At 29.0% G+C, this 19,940-nt stretch overlaps 1 protein-coding gene across 9 annotated transcripts in view; it reads right to left on the reverse strand.

Moving 5' to 3' along the window:
- Positions 1-19,940, reverse strand: part of LOC127733673 (5'-AMP-activated protein kinase catalytic subunit alpha-2-like) — a 51,794-nt gene that overhangs the window by 11,396 nt on the left and 20,458 nt on the right. For 5 of the 9 annotated variants that reach the window (XM_052243009.1, XM_052243002.1, XM_052242990.1 and 2 more), the window contains 6 exons: positions 9,507-9,546; positions 5,511-5,600; positions 4,462-4,532; positions 4,130-4,195; positions 3,214-3,382; positions 169-300 (listed from right to left, as the gene is read on the reverse strand). In XM_052243009.1, the coding sequence (XP_052098969.1) occupies positions 169-300; positions 3,214-3,382; positions 4,130-4,195; positions 4,462-4,532; positions 5,511-5,600; positions 9,507-9,546 (568 nt within the window). The remainder of the gene's footprint in view (positions 1-168; positions 301-3,213; positions 3,383-4,129; positions 4,196-4,461; positions 4,533-5,510; positions 5,601-9,506; positions 9,547-19,940) is intronic. The other 4 variants (XM_052243046.1, XM_052243038.1, XM_052243031.1 and 1 more) reach the window with 1 other exon arrangement.

Here is a 19,940-nt window from a genome sequence, read left to right on the forward strand (position 1 = left end):
TTTATTTAAAAGTAGCTTTCATAATTATTAAAAGCATGCATGAAATCTACATGAGCTGCCACTGAAACATAGACAGTTATTTTAGTAATGAGTATAGGATTCGTGCCTGCAAAACAAAATGGCACTAAATAGCTTAAGAAAATCGGCAGGACAGTAATAAGTCTTCACCTGGAAGTATACTGAATGGAGTATACGGTAAACGACAACAAGGAAAACGTTCAATATTACGAAATAGTATTTTACGATGACGAGGAATGTTTTCAGTCACCTTCCCTGCCGAGACAAAAGGCTTCACTATCACTGCAATTATAAAGATGTGGGACATTAATTTGGCAGAAATGAATGATAATGGTCGTTACTTATACCTTAATGAATATGACAGATCATGGATACTTTGCTTTTCTCTTAACTGTTTTCATTTTAACTGATGCTGAATCATTTCACTGAATTATTTCTATTTTCCATAATATATTTCTATTCAATTATCATTAAAAAAAGTCACATAGAATTGAAAAATATCACTTAACTCGAAAATTTTACCAGCAGTCATTTATTAAGGTAGATAGGGTGTCTTCCTCCATCTTGGATTTTGAAATACCAGAAAACAATCGGTCTAGATCTTTAATAAAATGTGCAAATTTTGAGAGTAGTAGGTAATTCATGTGTAAACATTTTCAATTCAATATAGAAAATGACATGTTTTATCATATTTATGGTTGTATTTTACAAAAAACAGAATACTTTTGTTAGATTCAATATTTTCCAACTTTGCCACATGAGGGGAGGCAACTCAAATGTAAGGGCAGATCATTCAAATAAAGTTACTTTTACAATAGAATGTGTTAGGAATTTACCTATTTTATTATGTAGCAAGAAAACGGGTCCTGTGACCCCATTTTTTCTTTTTCTTATCTGAAAGCATAATATGAGAGCTATCTATGGTGTAGTTTTCGTTTTATGGCAGAAAATTGGGTTTTCCATGCATAATCTATACAAAATCTGTCAATTTTGCACAACCTGTAATGTGAAAATAAGCCCTGTGACCCATTCTTTTAATATTTTTTTTAAATAAGCATGATATAAACTACATTTTGGCAAATTATTAAAAAATTCTATGGATTATAATTTAGACACCCCATCTACCTTAAATGAATTTCAATCATTATATTTTTTTTTACTCTTTACCTTTAGTTGGTTTTTAACTTTATATTCATTACTCATTATAATACAAAAATTGTAATAAAAATTATATTGACATATTCCAGTTTAGTTATTACAGATAAACTAGAGGCTCTAAAGAGCCTGTGTCGCTCACCTTGGTCTATGTGCATATTAAACAAAGGACACAGATGGATTCAAGACAAAATTGTGTTTTGGTGATGGTGATGTGTTTGTAGATCTTACTTTACTGAACATTCTTGCTGCTTATAATTATCTCTATCTATAATGAACTTGGCCCAGTAGTTACAGTGGAAAATATTTTGTAAAAATTTACAAAAATTTACAAAATTTATGAAAATTGTAAAAAATTGACTATAAAGGGCAATAACTCCTTAAGGGGTCAATTGACAATTTTGGTCATGTTGACTTATTTGTAGATCTTACTTTGCTGTACATTATTGCTGTCACAGTTTATCTCTATCTATAATAATATTCAAGATAATAACCAAAAGCTGCAAAATTTTCTTAAAATTACCAATTCAGGGGCAGCAACCCAACAACGTGTTGCCTGATTGGTCTGAAAATTTCAGGGCAGATAGATCTTGACCTAATGAACAATTTTATCTGCTAAAAGATTTGCCTTAAATGCTTTGGTTTCAGAGATATGAGCCAAAAACTGCATTTTACCCGATGTTCTATTATTTAGCCATGTCGGCCATCTTGGTTCGTGGGCGGGGTAATCGGACACATTTTTTAAACTACATACCCTAATGATGATTGTGGACAAGTTTGGTTAAATTTATCTTAGTAGATTCAGAGGAGAAAAATGGTTAAAAATTGACTATAAAGGGCAATAACTCCTTAAGGGGTCAACTGACCATTTTGGTCAAGTTGACTTATTTGTAGATCTTACTTTGCTGAACATTATTGCTGTTTACAGTTTATCTCTATCTATAATAATATTCAAGATAATAACCAAAAAATGCAAAATTTCCTTAAAATTACCTATTCAGGGGCAGCAACCCAAAACAGGTGAGCTAAAAAGCTAATTTCAATTTCAAAGGAATCATTTGAAAATAACATAATCCTTTTTGCTGTAATAAAAAATGAGACATAAATATAAAATAAAAAACTCTTTGAATCAAGATTGGTCAATCACGTTAATGTTTCATTTCAACATTTCAATTAATACCTTACATCAAAACAGGTACAACTGTTCATTTTTCTTGCAACAAGTCAGTTCTAACAGAATTTTACAGACAACTATTTAAACGACTGTTAGCTATTGAAATCACTTCAGGATGGCTTGAGAGTTTAACTAGAGTAGTTATAGTTCCATCATCTGACATTTTGTAAAAAGTTTAAAATTGAATGTATCACTTGTAAGAAATTTTTCATGAACACTTACTGTAAGAGATTCATCTTATTTGGTTTTAACAAAGCATAAAGCCATTCAATAAATTTAATAAATATGCAGGACATTTTAGGTTCAAATTTGAGACCACCATGTCACATAAAACTGTAATGATCTACTTGTAAAAATCGACTGGACTTAAGAATTCTGGAAGTCAATCTCATAAGAGAAAGACATGAGGTAATTTTGAAAAATCCATATTTTCAAGACAGACAGGAAATTGACTCAAACCTATTTATACAAGAGATTATGGAAAATGTTGACTGTAAATTCCATAAAAAGATAATGACACCTTTAAAGGTTTAGAAAAATGACATACTGTAAAATATAGGTATTCCTTAATTATAATTAAATATTATAAATTCCAAGGCATCAAGAGTTCATATCTTTGATTCTGAAAAGGACAACAAAGTTTCTCTGTGCATACTGCTGTACAAAAATGCTTGACAGTCAGTGTTATAACATAATAGTGATCTTTAGTGTCTGTGTGCACAATTCCAGTTATTTACTGGTGAATCAAATATTCCACTGAATGAAGCAGTACTCACTGTAAAAAATTCTATAAAAAGTCTTCTTTGTGAACAAGACAATGGTTAGGAAGAGATGCAAAATGAAAATGGAATGTACACTAAAATTACCTAGATCTGAAAATGAGGCTGGTGTAGCTGGTAAACTGTGTGCCATTGAACTCTGGGAAGATTCTGATGATGCTACTGACGATTCCCTCAATTCTACCGAGTTCAGACTTTTGAAATCAAGAAGGAAACTCTTCTGATCAACCTGATATAGCTGTAAACTCATTTTTGACTGAAAAAATTAAATTAATTAAAATTACATTATATTAAATATGGTTGAAAAAAAAATATAAAATCTACAACTGATGTTCTTTTTAAAAACTTAAAACAATTGATAACAACTCATGCATGTCTTAAATATATTTCTAACTAGCTGGGTTATCTAGCTTTCATTTCCCTGTGACAATTATACCAAGCCAATCTTTATATTGTGTTTACAGTTTTTGTCTTTTGACTGTCAGAAAAATTACCTGTAAATATACCTTTTTATCAAATAATCAATATAAACTGCATATTCTGAATTTACTAGTAATATGTTGATAGAATATAAGTTACATTTTTTCATTCTTTGTAGAGCAATACTTTTTTGCCTGTTTTTTTCATGATAATTGATATGTTGTTTGCTTGTTTTTTATCTCTTCTTGAGTGAAATTCGATTATAAAAACAAATTTGTAGCAATTCAATAGTTTTGCTATTGTAATGGCATGGAAAAGGCATCCATTCCTGATGCTCTTTTACAGAAAGAACACAATCTTTTGAAGTTCATCAGAAAAGAATATCTAAGTTTGCCTAAATACATGTATCTTCATGAAATCAACCCAGAAACAAATTGTTTTACTGCAATATCATTAATTATCCACTCTTAGTAGTTGACTTTTCAAACATTCAACTCTCCCTTCCTGTGAACATCCCATCTGACATTACACAGCAGTAGAAACTATATGTTGTTAATTTTTTGATAAAGTTATTTATACTCACAAATCTACCAGATACTGGGTTCTTCCTCCGAACTCGAACATGATAATGGTTTATTACCTTCCATTCCTGAAATCATATTTAATGGTTGTTCATTATATATATTGCCTAATTTCTGTGTAATGACTCTAAAGCTTATTCTATGCGATGAAAATAATTATAATTTTCGTCAATCAGATACCTATGTAAAAATATCTTTTCCTTAAAATTGTGGAATAATTCTAAATTTGAGTTTCATCAATTTCTAGGACCATCATTGAATCTTTGGTATCCTATTCCTTAGATACCAATATAGAATGTTCTCTGTAAATAGTCTGAATGTGATGAAAACTTACATAATTCAATGTCTTCATAGCTCTGTATACCTCATGCATAATGTCCTGTGGTTTGCTCTGTGATCTTATACCTAAAATATAACAATATCAGTTATGATAGAAAATCAGTTGATGTTTTGACTGATGCACATATCACATGTTTACAGTACTTATTACATAAAAGATGAATGAGTCGATACAATGGAAACTCAAACTACATGTAATAATTTAAATGTGACCAATTCTAATGTGAATCTTGTTTTGATCAAAATCACAAGTTCAGCCAAACTTTGAACACATTCTAAACCAGAAGGTTACAATAAGTAGGACAACATGTTACCCACACTCTTAACACATTTTCTTGGCTCTAAGAATGGTAGCAGTGGAGAATTAGCAAATACAAATTTTAAAAGTCTTTGGTTTGATCTAGCAAAAAATCAAATCCATAATTTTTATCCAAGATCAGCATATTACAAGAAGCTGACTGAAATAAGCCAGAAATGGGAATAAGCATTTTGTGATAAATTTTACTGATTCCATAAAGTTTCAGTAGAATTTAATTGCAAAGTTATATAATGAATAAGAATTGCAGACTAGTGAAAAAATTTAATAATCAGGAATAAGAACTAATTTTATAAATAATAGTTACGTGAAAATTGCATGCATCAAGATAAAAATGCTCATAAAGCCTTCCAAATTAGTATCATGAGGTGCAAGTAATCAGATATTTCAAATCGCAACTTTTTGTAAACATTTTCCAAACAAATGATGTACATTTAAATTCCAAATTTTTACTTGTTTCTAAAACAACACAATGTAGGGCTATTCTATAATTAGTCATATTTTCTGTTACTCTGTTGTAGCAAGTGGGAACTGACATGAAACTGAAGTCTCTAATTCAGTTGTCCAATGGTTTCAAAGGTAGCAAACAGGATTCAGTGTAGTTGGGCAATCATGTGCAGTCAAACTAGCATGATCCATAGTTCATCTAACATTAATGATGTTAATCTATCCTCTTCCTAATGTTATTGTGCTATTTATACCACTTGATAAAGTTTGTATAGTTTTACCTAAATGCCACTTTGCCTTTTTAGGTGGAGTCTGAGATTTGTTGGCAGTCACTAGTAAAGGCTCTAAAGTATGTGATGTATGTTTCAATTCTGAAAAATAAAATATCTCTGTTTGAATAATTACAAACGTATATGTATCATATCTAAATTATGCTTTGAAAAGAATGAAATATAAACTAATATATTCATCCTTTAACTGTCGAACAATAAATGTTCTACTAAAAGTGACAAATTTTATTTCTTCATTTATACAATAAGATAGTAAGCTGTCCATAATATACTAAAATATTCAGTCAGACATTTAATCTGATTGCTTTCAAGGATCTGACAGAGCTCTGTTCTTCTTCCTGTTTTAAGACCTTTCAGGATCCTCTGGTTTAGTCGTAATCATACACACCTTCATAAATTTGGTTGCAGAAATTTTGTTGGCTGATGTAATAATTACCAGAACAGAAATTAGAATGGAGCGTTGTCCAATCCTTGTAAGCAAAGCTTGACCACGGATCGAATTTAAATCAGATTGTCAGCTGCAGACAGGTAAAAGGTTTTCTCTTTTTACTCTACTATGCCAACATTATTGTTACTAATTATTGTAACATTTTGCTATTGTATTTAAAGGTGAAACTAGGTTATAACGAAGTATCTATGATAGTTATACATGTATATATATATATCACTTTATATATTACTTGTTTGCAGTAATTCAATCTATGCCAAAGTAAAAAGTACAAATATAGCTACATAATATAATACAACGTAATTGATTGTTGTCAGCTTAATGTCCAGTGATAACAGTACAGATATAGCTACATAAAATAATACAATGTAATCGATTGTTGTCAGCTTAATGTCTAGTCACAATTTTTTTTATCTGTATCAAAGACAAGAAAATTGATTAAAGTATATTAATAAATTTTAAACACCTTTGACATGTGTTATGTAAATGAGAATATCTTTACAACAACAATTAGTAACCATAACTTTAAATATCATTTTAAACTTTTCACCTCAATACTATTATTATAAGATTATCACAATAGACATAGATTAGGCTATTGGTTTTCATTTTTGAATTGTTTCACATTTTATCATGCTAGGGACTGGTATGGCTTGCTTTAAATAGGTTTTGCTCATTGTTGAAGGCCATGCAGTGACCTGTAGTTGCATCAATCCACATTCTTTGGTCTCTGATGGAGAGTTGTCTCATTAGTAATCCTACCACATATTCTTATTTATATATTCATCGGATACAATGTAAACACTGTAGTAGCACTACATATTCTTTGGGGGTTTTAATTGCATGTTCCCTTTTTAAAATGCTCCATTTATAGCCGGCATTTAGAAAATACATTCTTTATTACTGCCATCACAGAAAGCCACCAAGCATGACACTGTACCATAATATAAATCTATTTAAATATACATGCATGTGCATTTTACTCAAATTTCCTAACTTCAGTTTAACAAAATATTGTTCTTATAAATTTTGAAAAATCAATGACATATGATATGGATTTAAGCTAAAAAAATAACCCACATAAGTTTAAAGATAATATTAAGTTGAGAAATTTTTAGAGGTGGATATCATGACATGACATATATATCTATTTAAGTGAAATGATTTATTCAATCAATATCTATTGTGGTCTAATTTACTGAGTACAAATATAGTAACACCCATTTTCACAACAGACATTTCTTACATGATAAATTTTTATTTTTCTAGTAAATTTGAAAATTCCTGGATGATGACCTGTTTTTTTAACGTAAAATGGATGTATTGTGTGAATACAACTGTTGTCTTTTAACAAATAATGTTTATTCAATTTGTAAATTTTCTGTTTTGTTTAATATGATCAAGTCAGGAAAAATGTGGGGATGTCTACTTTGATAATTTTTAAAAGTTTTTGGGCACAGCAATATCTAAACTTACTTTTAATACAAATAACTTTTAAATAATTACTTAGGATGGTTAAATAAATTTTAGAATTGAACCTTTTAATTATCTATAGTAATGCTTATATGGTTATTTCAAATGACTATTTTTTGATAAATTCAGGTTTAGATAAAGATGGTTTTCCAACTAAGGACAGAATAACAATAAATTTATTTGGAGACATCTTCTCTTCTTCCTACACAATAGATATGACAGTAACTGATTCTCAATAAGAAGTATTTGGATATTTTTTAAATAATTTACATATTGGGATACAAAATTTTGACTACCAAAAATGAGAATGCTATGTGTTAACATATGATAGTCTGCCTAACCACATCCATTTATTACCTTGTGACATTTTCAAAGCTGAAAATTTTCAAAATTCTGTTACAGGCTGAACAAATGAAATAAAGTACTGGTGGGACTGGGACATTATTCTTTATCTTGATCTCATTACTTATCAAAAAAAAAATTTCAGTATACAACTACCAATTGAAAGTATGTAATTGTTTGCAAGGATCATTCCCTTTCCCTGTTGTATTTCTTTAACAGTCATGCATAAATGGTACCACTACCAATTCAAAACTCCTTTTTAGCTAATCCTGCAGTCCTTGAAATCCTCAAGTCATAAAATCTTTGTAATGCATTTAAATGATTTTTATTTTGTACAGTTACTTATTAAGTTGAGTTTCTTTCCTTAAAATCTATAACAATAAAAATAATAGTTCTAGAAAGGCAGACGGCTTTCTTAAAAATTTAGTATTTAGAGTTTGAGAGATTTATCCTGTCAATTTTTTCTACATGTAAAAATATAACACAGTTAAAAAATTGTTGGCTTTGTCTATATACATGATATGAATAAAATGCTCTGCTGGGCGCAGCTTGATACGACCGCAGAGGTCGAACCCTGAACAGTTGGGGCAAGTATGGACACAACATTCAAGCTTGATACAGCACTGAATTTGGATTGTGATTAAATATTTGACACAGCACAGGTTTCTGACACAGAATGAATGTGGTCTAAGAACTTAAATTTTTTTAATTTACCTATTCAAACCGTATCATTATTATTTGCTTTTATATATAAATCAGAAATAAACAATTTAAAATGGAAAATTTTACAGAAAAAAAAAAGGAAAAAAAAGGGAAAAAAATCCTTCCCCCAAATTTTTTGAACCCCCTTATGATTCATCACCCCCAAACTCAATCCCAGCCTTCCCTTTGTGGTATGGTACCTTGCAGTACAATTTCAGAGAGATCCATACACTTGAATACAAGTTATTGTCTGGAAACTAGAGAAATGTTTGTTTTTTGGCCCCTTTTTGGCCCCAAATTCCTAAAATTTTAGGGCAATTACCCCCAAACTCAAACCAAGCTTTCCCTTTGTGGAATGGAACCTTGTAGTATAATTTCATAAAGATCCATACACTTACACACAAGTTAATGTCCTGAAACTAGAAAAATGCTTGTTTTTTGCTCCTTTTTGGCCCCTAATTCCTAAAATTTTGAGGCAATTACCCCCAAAATCAATCCCAGCCTTCCCTTTGTGGTATGGTACCTTGCAGTACAATTTCAGAGAGATCCATACACTTGAACACAAGTTATTGTCTGGAAACAAGAAAAATGCTTATTTTTGGCCCCTTATTCCTAAAATTTTGAGGCAATTACCCCCAAAATCAATCCCAGCATTCCCTTTGTGATATGGAACCTTGCGGTACAATGCCAGAGAGATCCATATACTAACACACAAGTTATGTCTGGAAGTTACAAAAATGCTTATTTTTGGCCCCTTTTTGGCCCCTAAAACCTTAACTGTTGGTACCATAACCCCCAAACTCCATCCCTACCTTCCTTTTGTGGTATTGAACCTTATGGTAAAATTTCATAGAGATCCATTCACTTAAACTAAAGTTAGAGTGGGAAAACCAATGTGTCTTCGGACAACGACGACGACGCTAACGTCATACCAATATACGACCGCAAAATTTTTTTGCGGTCGTATAAAAATATAACAATTATCATTCTAAATGTCTAATTCAGTCAAAATCTAAACATACCTGGCATTCTTTCTGGATGTGGCCGTAGAGGACTAGTGGCCTGAAAAATAGAAAAATATTGTTGCTTAATATCAAAATGAAAACAGTTTTAAACATAATATAATGAAGTTCACTGTGACAAAATATTACATATCCGTTAGCCTCTTAACATGGCTGATAGATTGTAACTTGTTGTCCAGGATGAATTTTGTACTGAAATATGATTGTTCTCGTACAACATTAAAAAAATAATCTATCTTTCACAATATGTTTTAACACCTCATTCTGCATACTGATTTTTTTCTTTAAGAAAATTTTACTTGCTAAACAGTGTGATGAAACAGGTTTTGTCTAATTTTCAAGGAATTTTTATTTGAAAACAAAAGTGATTAATATAAGACTATTGATTTTATCATCACTATAAAATCTTGTATTGAATGAAAAACAATGAAAGGCAAGCTTACTGGCAATTACTTTATTGTCTCAACAGAATTAAAAAAAAAAATATCAATGTTCCATGCATGACTTGTTGTTTGAGGTTTAATGAATTTATGCTGTTTGATCAATGAAGACATCATATTAAGACTTCAAGGAAAAAAATAATTCTAATCACTATTTCTAAAAGTATCCAAATCTGTCCTATATAATACATAACATCAGCAAAACAATTCTAAAGTTTGTTTTTACAAATGTCTCCCTCTGTTTTTCTTCACCCTGAGGGAGAATTTGTTCTGACAATTTCCCAAATATGCAAATGGCAAAGTTTATTATTTGCAATAAGAAGACCCGAAAAAAATCCTCCTATCCAAAAACACAAGTTGAACACAAGTTGACAACCCATTGAAGATTTTTTGAAAGTTTTGATGAAATAAATCATAATAAGTCACTTGTATATGAAATGCTGCAGCTACGAGATGCTGATTAAACAAATAAATAGCTGCACCATGAGTGCATGAAACGCCCATCGCTTTTTCAACGAACAAAAAAATTACTCCTCAATGTTATATCAGAAATTTATAAAAAAAACTTACGGTAGCTTATTTTAATAGATATAAACCAGTCACCAAAATTTCATGAAAACTGCTCAAATCATTTTTGAGTTATTGTCCGAAAACTAGAAAATCCCCCTTTTTGTATAAATAAAATCCCATAACTTAGAAACATAAAATCTAAATTATAAAAATCGAAAGGGAGCTTAAGTCAATAGATATACACAATTCATCAAAGTTTCATGAAAATTGGTTAAAAATGTTTTTGAGGTATTGTCCAATATGTTGACGACAGAAGGTATACCATAATAAAAAACATTTGGACAGACTAAAACAATGCTCATTTTACCCTTCCTATAGAACAGCATGTGATATGATATAAATCTTCCAAGCTTTGTTCTACTGTTGATTTTCATTGATAAACTGTAACTATATTAAGAGCAAACCACAAAATCAATCAAAAAACAAAACTTAAGAGATTCACTTCAACTAAGCACTGTTGGATATAATACTGGTAAGTTTTGATCCTATGTTATTGTTAAAGAATTTGATGTGAAAGGCATATCAAGAAATCCATGTCACAATAAACTAGAGTCAATATCCCTATCCAGGCATTATTTCATAAAATTTATACAATGCAAAAAGAAATATTTGTTTTAAATCAAAACTGTGTGGTGTACAATCTTTTCTTGATGATAATTTTTGCTGGAGTTTCTTTAAATCAAATATAGTTTTCTAGATAACAGCCAAAACTGAAATAATGGGTAAAAATTTTAATTTATGAGCACACAATCCTGTTATGAGTCAATTGAAGACTTCAACCATAAGTTAAATGAGGATCTTAAGTTGCTGATTTTTTTTTTGCTATTAAAAGTTGCAAGATATTAAGGTAAAACACTTAAACTGGTCAAAGACCATCATTTAATGGCAATAACTCTCATAAAGGAGTTGATCCAGGATTTCAGCAATGTTGACATATTTGTTGATTTCTAATTTGCAAATCATTTCTGACAACAAAAAAATACCGTAGTAAAAAGAAAAATCATCATTCAAGGGAAACAACCCCTATAAGGATACATGTATGTTTTAATAAAACAGCTTATAAACAAATTTATCTAGATTTAAAAAAAATAAAATTATCGACCTGCAAACATTTACATGATGATGAAAAACAGATGAATGTGGGCTCAGGACGTTTGTGCTTTTTTTACTGTAACACAAAGGACATTTGCTCTCTAACACTATGGACATTTGCTCTCTAAACTATGATACATCTGAACTAAATTGACCAGACATTTGCACTTTTTACCTTTGATAGTTTCCCTGTAATCTTAACCAAATTAAACTAATACATAGAAAGATGTTCACATATTCTTTGACAGTTCATCTGAACAAAAGACAAAATCAGAAAAGAATTATTTGGGTAAATCATAGAGAAAACAATGTTTTTATAGATGGAACATTTAAATTTTGCCCTAAATTCCTCAAGCAGCTTCATACAAAATGTGGATTTAAAATTGGAAACTATATTTTATTGCGTGGATATGCTGTGAAACTGTACCGTCATGATTTATTTAGTAAGCTTATTTAAATTTGTGAAGACCGAGATTTGATTTTTTTAACCACCTGCTGTTTCTGTTGTCTTTAAGAAAGAGTCATGGTTGTTTTATGGAATTTACTTCCATTTGTCATCTTGAAGTCTGACACAAGCATGACGGTGAAAATTTTAAAGTCTTTTATCTGTATATAAATATATGAATGTATTGTGTTTTTGATATTAAATGATCTTTTAAACTTTTAACCATAATAAAACTCAAATGCTGTGTTAATAAAGCCCAAATGTCCTATTGAAATGCACAAATGTTCTTTTTTAAAATGCAAATGTCCTAAATATTAAAGCGCAAATGTCCTATCAAAAAGCAAAATCGTCCCGCACTGAAAGCAGTTTAAACTTTTATGATTTCACTATGCCATCCAAGAAACTGCTAATGACTAAAGGCAGATTGAATGTGAATGACAAATTATTCTCAAATATGTCAAATAATAGTATTAGTCTATCTGTGCATTTCAAATTTATATAACAACTAGCTGTGGTATTATATAAGTGCATAATATTTCTAGATTCCAAACATTTTAAGTTAAAACAAAAAAATGTAGAAATAAAAGAGATATAGTTATACCATGATAAAGTGATGTTGATGTATTTATTAAAGTTCCATTAACATGATAAATTTTCATACAATTCCATTGCTATCCTTCTTAGGAAATATATGCTGAGAATCTAATTAAGTCAATATATCCAAAATACTAGTGAAAAAGAAAATTAGATTCTTTAACCAGTTTTGCCATTCATTACTTTCATACACCCTTGTTTATTAACTGTAATACTTTACTTATATACACCCTTGTTTATTAACTGTAATACTTTACTTTCATACATCCTTGTGTATTAACTGTAATACTTTACTTTCATACACCCTTGTGTATTAACTGTAATACTTTACTTATATACATCCTTGTTTATTGACTGTAATACTTTACTTTCATACACCCTTGTTTATTAACTGTTATACTTTACTTATATACACCCTTGTTTATTAACTGTAATACTTTACTTATATACACCCTTGTTTATTAACTGTAATACTTCACTTTCATACATCCTTGTTTATTAACTGTAATACTTTACTTTCATACACCCTTGTGTATTAACTGTAATACTTTACTTATATACACCCTTGTGTATTAACTGTAATACTTTACTTATATACACCCTTGTGTATTAACTGTAATACTTTACTTTCATACACCCTTGTTTATTAACTGTAATACTTTACTTATATACACCCTTGTGTATTAACTGTAATACTTTACTTATATACACCCTTGTGTATTAACTGTAATACTTTACTTATATACACCCTTGTGTATTAACTGTAATACTTTACTTATATACACCCTTGTGTATTAACTGTAATACTTTATACTTTACTTATATACACCCTTGTTTATTAACTGTTATACTTTACTTTCATACACCCTTGTGTATTAACTGTAATACTTTACTTTCATACACCCTTGTTTATTAACTGTAATACTTTACTTTCATACATCCTTGTTTATTAACTGTAATACTTTACTTATATACACCCTTGTTTATTGACTGTAATACTTTACTTATATACACCCTTGTTTATTGACTGTAATACTTTACTTATATACACCCTTGTTTATTAACTGTAATACTTTACTTCTATACACCCTTGTTTATTAACTGTAATACTTTACTTATATACATCCTTGTGTATTAACTGTAATACTTTACTTTCATACACCCTTGTGTATTAACTGTAATACTTTACTTTCATACATCCTTGTTTATTAACTGTAATACTTTACTTATATACACCCTTGTGTATTAACTGTAATACTTTACTTTCATACATCCTTGTTTATTAACTGTAATACTTTACTTATATACATCCTTGTTTATCAACTGTAATACTTTACTTATATACACCCTTGTTTATTAACTGTAATAATTTACATATATACACCCTTGTTTATTAACTGTAATACTTTACTTTCATACACCCTTGTGTATCAACTGTAATACTTTACTTATATACACCCTTGTTTATTAACTGTAATAATTTACATATATACACCCTTGTTTATTAACTGTAATACTTTACTTATATACACCCTTGTGTATTAACTGTAATACTTTACTTTCATACACCCTTGTTTATTAACTGTATTACTTTACTTTCATACACCCTTGTTTATGAACTGCAATACTATACTTATATACACCCTTGTTTATTAACTGTAATACTTACTTATATACACCCTTGTTTATTAACTGTAATACTTTACTTTCATACACCCTTGTTTATTAACTGTAATACTTTACTTATATACACCCTTGTTTATTAACTGTAATACTTTACTTATATACACCCTTGTGTATTAACTGTAATACTTTACTTATATACACCCTTGTTTATTAACTGTAATACTTTACTTATATACACCCTTGTTTATTAACTGTATTACTTTACTTTCATACACCCTTGTTTATTAACTGTAATACTTTACTTATATACACCCTTGTTTATTAACTGTAATACTTTACTTTCATACATCCTTGTTTATTAACTGTAATACTTTACTTTCATACACCCTTGTTTATTAACTGTAATACTTTACTTATATACACCCTTGTTTATTAACTGTAATACTTTACTTATATACACCCTTGTGTATTAACTGTAATACTTTACTTATATACACCCTTGTTTATTAACTGTAATACTTTACTTTCATACATCCTTGTTTATTAACTGTAATACTTTACTTTCATACACCCTTGTTTATTAACTGTAATACTTTACTTATATACACCCTTGTTTATTAACTGTAATACTTTACTTATATACACCCTTGTGTATTAACTGTAATACTTTACTTTCATACACCCTTGTTTATTAACTGCAATACTTTACTTTCATACACCCTTGTTTATTAACTGTAATACTTTACTTATATACACCCTTGTTTATTAACTGTAATACTTTACTTATTAACTGTAATACTTTACTTTCATACACCCTTGTTTATTAACTGTAATACTTTACTTATATACACCCTTGTTTATTAACTGTAATACTTTACTTATATACACCCTTGTTTATTAACTGTAATACTTTACTTATATACACCCTTGTTTATTAACTGTAATACTTTACTTATATACACCCTTGTTTATTAACTGTAATACTTTACTTATATACACCCTTGTTTATTAACTGTAATACTTTACTTATATACACCCTTGTGTATTAACTGTAATACTTTACTTATATACACCCTTGTGTATTAACTGTAATACTTTACTTTCATACACCCTTGTTTATTAACTGTAATACTTTACTTTCATACATCCTTGTTTATTAACTGTAATACTTTACTTTCATACATCCTTGTTTATTAACTGTAATACTTTACTTTCATACATCCTTGTTTATTAACTGTAATACTTTACTTTCATACACCCTTGTTTATTAACTGTAATACTTTACTTATATACACCCTTGTTTATTAACTGTAATACTTTACTTATATACACCCTTGTGTATTAACTGTAATACTTTACTTATATACACCCTTGTGTATTAACTGTAATACTTTACTTATATACACCCTTGTGTATTAACTGTAATACTTTACTTTCATACACCCTTGTTTATTAACTGTAATACTTTACTTTCATACATCCTTGTTTATTAACTGTAATACTTTACTTTCATACATCCTTGTTTATTAACTGTAATACTTTACTTTCATACATCCTTGTTTATTAACTGTAATACTTTACTTATATACATCCTTGTTTATTAACTGTAATACTTTACTTATATACACCCTTGTTTATTAACTGTAATACTTTACTTATATACACCCTTGTTTATTAACTGTAATACTTTACTTATATACACCCTTGTGTATTAACTGTAATACTTTACTTATATACACCCTTGTGTATTAACTGTAATACTTTACTTTCATACACCCTTGTTTATTAACTGTAATACTTTACTTTCATACACCCTTGTTTATTAACTGTAATACTTTACTTTCATACATCCTTGTTTATTAACTGTAATACTTTACTTTCATACATCCTTGTTTATTAACTGTAATACTTTACTTATATACACCCTTGTGTATTAACTGTAATACTTTACTTTCATACACCCTTGTTTATTAACTGTAATACTTTACTTTCATACACCCTTGTTTATTAACTGTAATACTTTACTTTCATACATCCTTGTTTATTAACTGTAATACTTTACTTTCATACACCCTTGTTTATTAACTGTAATACTTTACTTTCATACATCCTTGTTTATTAACTGTAATACTTTACTTTCATACATCCTTGTTTATTAACTGTAATACTTTACTTTCATACATCCTTGTTTATTAACTGTAATACTTTACTTATATACATCCTTGTTTATTGACTGTAATACTTTACTTTCATACATCCTTGTTTATTAACTGTAATACTTTACTTATATACATCCTTTTTTATTAACTGTAATACTTTACTTATATACACCCTTGTTTATTAACTGTAATACTTTACTTATATACACCCTTGTTTATTAACTGTAATACTTTACTTATATACATCCTTGTTTATTGACTGTAATACTTTACTTATATACACCCTTGTTTATTAACTGTATTACTTTACTTATATACACCCTTGTTTATTAACTGTAATACTTTACTTATATACACCCTTGTTTATTAACTGTAATACTTTACTTTCATACACCCTTGTTTATTAACTGTAATACTTTACTTATATACATCCTTGTTTATTGACTGTAATACTTTACTTATATACACCCTTGTTTATTAACTGTATTACTTTACTTATATACACCCTTGTTTATTAACTGTAATACTTTACTTATATACACCCTTGTTTATTAACTGTAATACTTTACTTTCATACACCCTTGTTTATTAACTGTAATACTTTACTTATATACATCCTTGTTTATTGACTGTAATACTTTACTTTCATACATCCTTGTTTATTAACTGTAATACTTTACTTATATACATCCTTTTTTATTAACTGTAATACTTTACTTATATACACCCTTGTTTATTAACTGTAATACTTTACTTATATACATCCTTGTTTATTGACTGTAATACTTTACTTTCATACATCCTTGTTTATTAACTGTAATACTTTACTTATATACATCCTTTTTTATTAACTGTAATACTTTACTTATATACACCCTTGTTTATTAACTGTAATACTTTACTTATATACACCCTTGTTTATTGACTGTAATACTTTACTTATATACACCCTTGTTTATTAACTGTAATACTTTACTTTCATACACCCTTGTTTATTAACTGGAATACTTTACTTTCATACACCCTTGTTTATTAACTGTAATACTTTACTTTCATACACCCTTGTTTATTAACTGGAATACTTTACTTTCATACACCCTTGTTTATTAACTGTAATACTTTACTTATATACACCCTTGTTTATTAACTGTAATACTTTACTTTCATACACCCTTGTTTATTAACTGGAATACTTTACTTTCATACACCCTTGTTTATTAACTGTAATACTTTACTTATATACACCCTTGTGTATTAACTGTAATACTTTACTTTCATACACCCTTGTTTATTTACTGTTAGCTGAATTTTCTCTTGTAAAATTAACAGCATTTAAGGATTTAATGCTTTGTATTCATATCAGAATTTTACAGAAAATACAGATAAAAACAAAGGCTTTGCAAAGCACAGCATTTCTCACTATCCTTCATAACTGAATGATGGTAATTGCTATCAGGTGACCTTGAACTTTGATCTTCTTATAGTATAGGATTCAGTCTCTCCCCCTTGTAAAGTTGAGGACATTATTTGATGCAGACTAAATGCAAGACTTGAAAATAATGAAAATTTTCATCCACTTCCCAAGAAGCCCTGTCCTGTTAAAGTGAAATGGTCTTCACTTTATAATTCTAGATCAAAAATGAATAAAAAACTTATTCCTAAATATGTTCAGCTCATAAACAAAAGCACAACAATTATTTGGCTTACCCTTCTTTGTGGTTGGTGGCTGATATTTGGTGTAATCAAATCAAAAATACCTTACAGGAAAACATATTTACTTCCTAAATGAAACCATATCTACTTTAAAATGTTTATTTCATTAAGGGATGTCCATCATTTTGTGTACTAGAGTGTTATACCAAGCAATCCTCAGGTCTTCACTCTATATAATCAAATTTGATCCTAATAAGAATACGTTACTTTAAAATCCATTGATCCTTCAGTAAAGATACATTTATTCTTATGACAAAGATCAATTATGTGTTGATAAATTAGAATGTTTACACTCTAACTTTCAAACTCCTGGTAAAACTCAATTAAAATAACATTGTTTTCTTAAAAATATCTCAACAATTTATATGTTGTATGGGATGATACATTTTTGGTGTGATACTGGCTGCTGGACATAACGAGTAGACACTAACAATTCATTTTTGTTTTATACATTGAGAGTACATATCACTTCATTCTTTAAATACTATCAACAAGTATCATAATTATACCCTGCTCAGGTCATTTTGTAGGAAGGAAAAGTTTACATGGTCTATCAGTTTGTGTTCAAGGTTATCAAATTCATGTCAAAGGTCAAAGTTTCCTCAAAAATAAAATACTCTTTTTTTCTCAACCAATCAAAAACATTAAAAGCAATGAAATTGTATTAATGTCTAAGATGTGATGTTAACATTCATTAAAAAAATCAAACAAACTCTACATGATGATTATGTGACTAATACCTAAAATATCAGTATTAAAAGGACAATACAACAAAATGTAAACTCTATTAAACAGGTACCCTATTATACTGTATTACTTTTACGTTTAATATTTGTACACTCTGAGCAATATTACTCATTGATTTTCCTAATCTCATTACAATTCATGCAATTAGTTCCTGGATTTTAGCAATGAAATAAAAATATCTATATTTTAGCAACTGCATGAAAATGATATGAGTAAACAATATATTTACAGATTTATCAATAATTACCATTCCATATGATAAAAAAAAACTGCTGCAGCAGGAGCCATGATATACCTGTCTGCAGATCACTTATGGTGGACATTGTATGTAAATTTTTTACAAGAGTGCACACTGAAATGTCTTGCCTGCTTTACTAATTATGATCTAATTACATATCATAAACCAAATATAGTTAGCCTATGGCTTATAGTATCTGAGAAACAGACCTAATTAGGAAAATTGAACATTGACCAAAGAACAATAAAATTAAAGTCAAGGTCAGTTGAACCCTGCCAGACAACATATGCATGCAATCATTCCATACACCAAATACAGCTGATCTATTGCTTATAGTATCTGAAAAACAAACAAAACCACGAAAACATAACCATGATAATGAGGTCAAGGTTAGATAAAAACTTCCAGTCAGACATGTACACCTTACAATCATTCCATACACCAAATATAGTTGAATTATTGCTTATGAGAAACGTACTTGAACATGAAAACTTTACCTTGATCACTCATCCATGAAATGAGGTTGAGGTCAGGTGAACCCCATCTAACAGACATGTAGACCTTGCAAGGATGCCATATACTAAATATAGTTATTCTATTACTCATAAAAGCTGAGTATTTCACATGACAAAAAACTCTAAAAAAAATTTTAACAATCACTGAACCAAGAAAATGAGTTCAAGAACAATGGACATGTATGACAGATGAAAACTTTGTAACGTAATGCATCTACATACAAGGTATGAAGCATCAAAGTCTTCTAACTTCTAAAATATAAACCTTTATACAAATAGTTTATGATTTTGCCAC

Source organism: Mytilus californianus, unplaced genomic scaffold, assembly GCF_021869535.1.
Source record: "Mytilus californianus isolate M0D057914Y unplaced genomic scaffold, xbMytCali1.0.p SCAF_1, whole genome shotgun sequence".
NCBI lineage: Eukaryota > Metazoa > Mollusca > Bivalvia > Mytilida > Mytilidae > Mytilus > Mytilus californianus.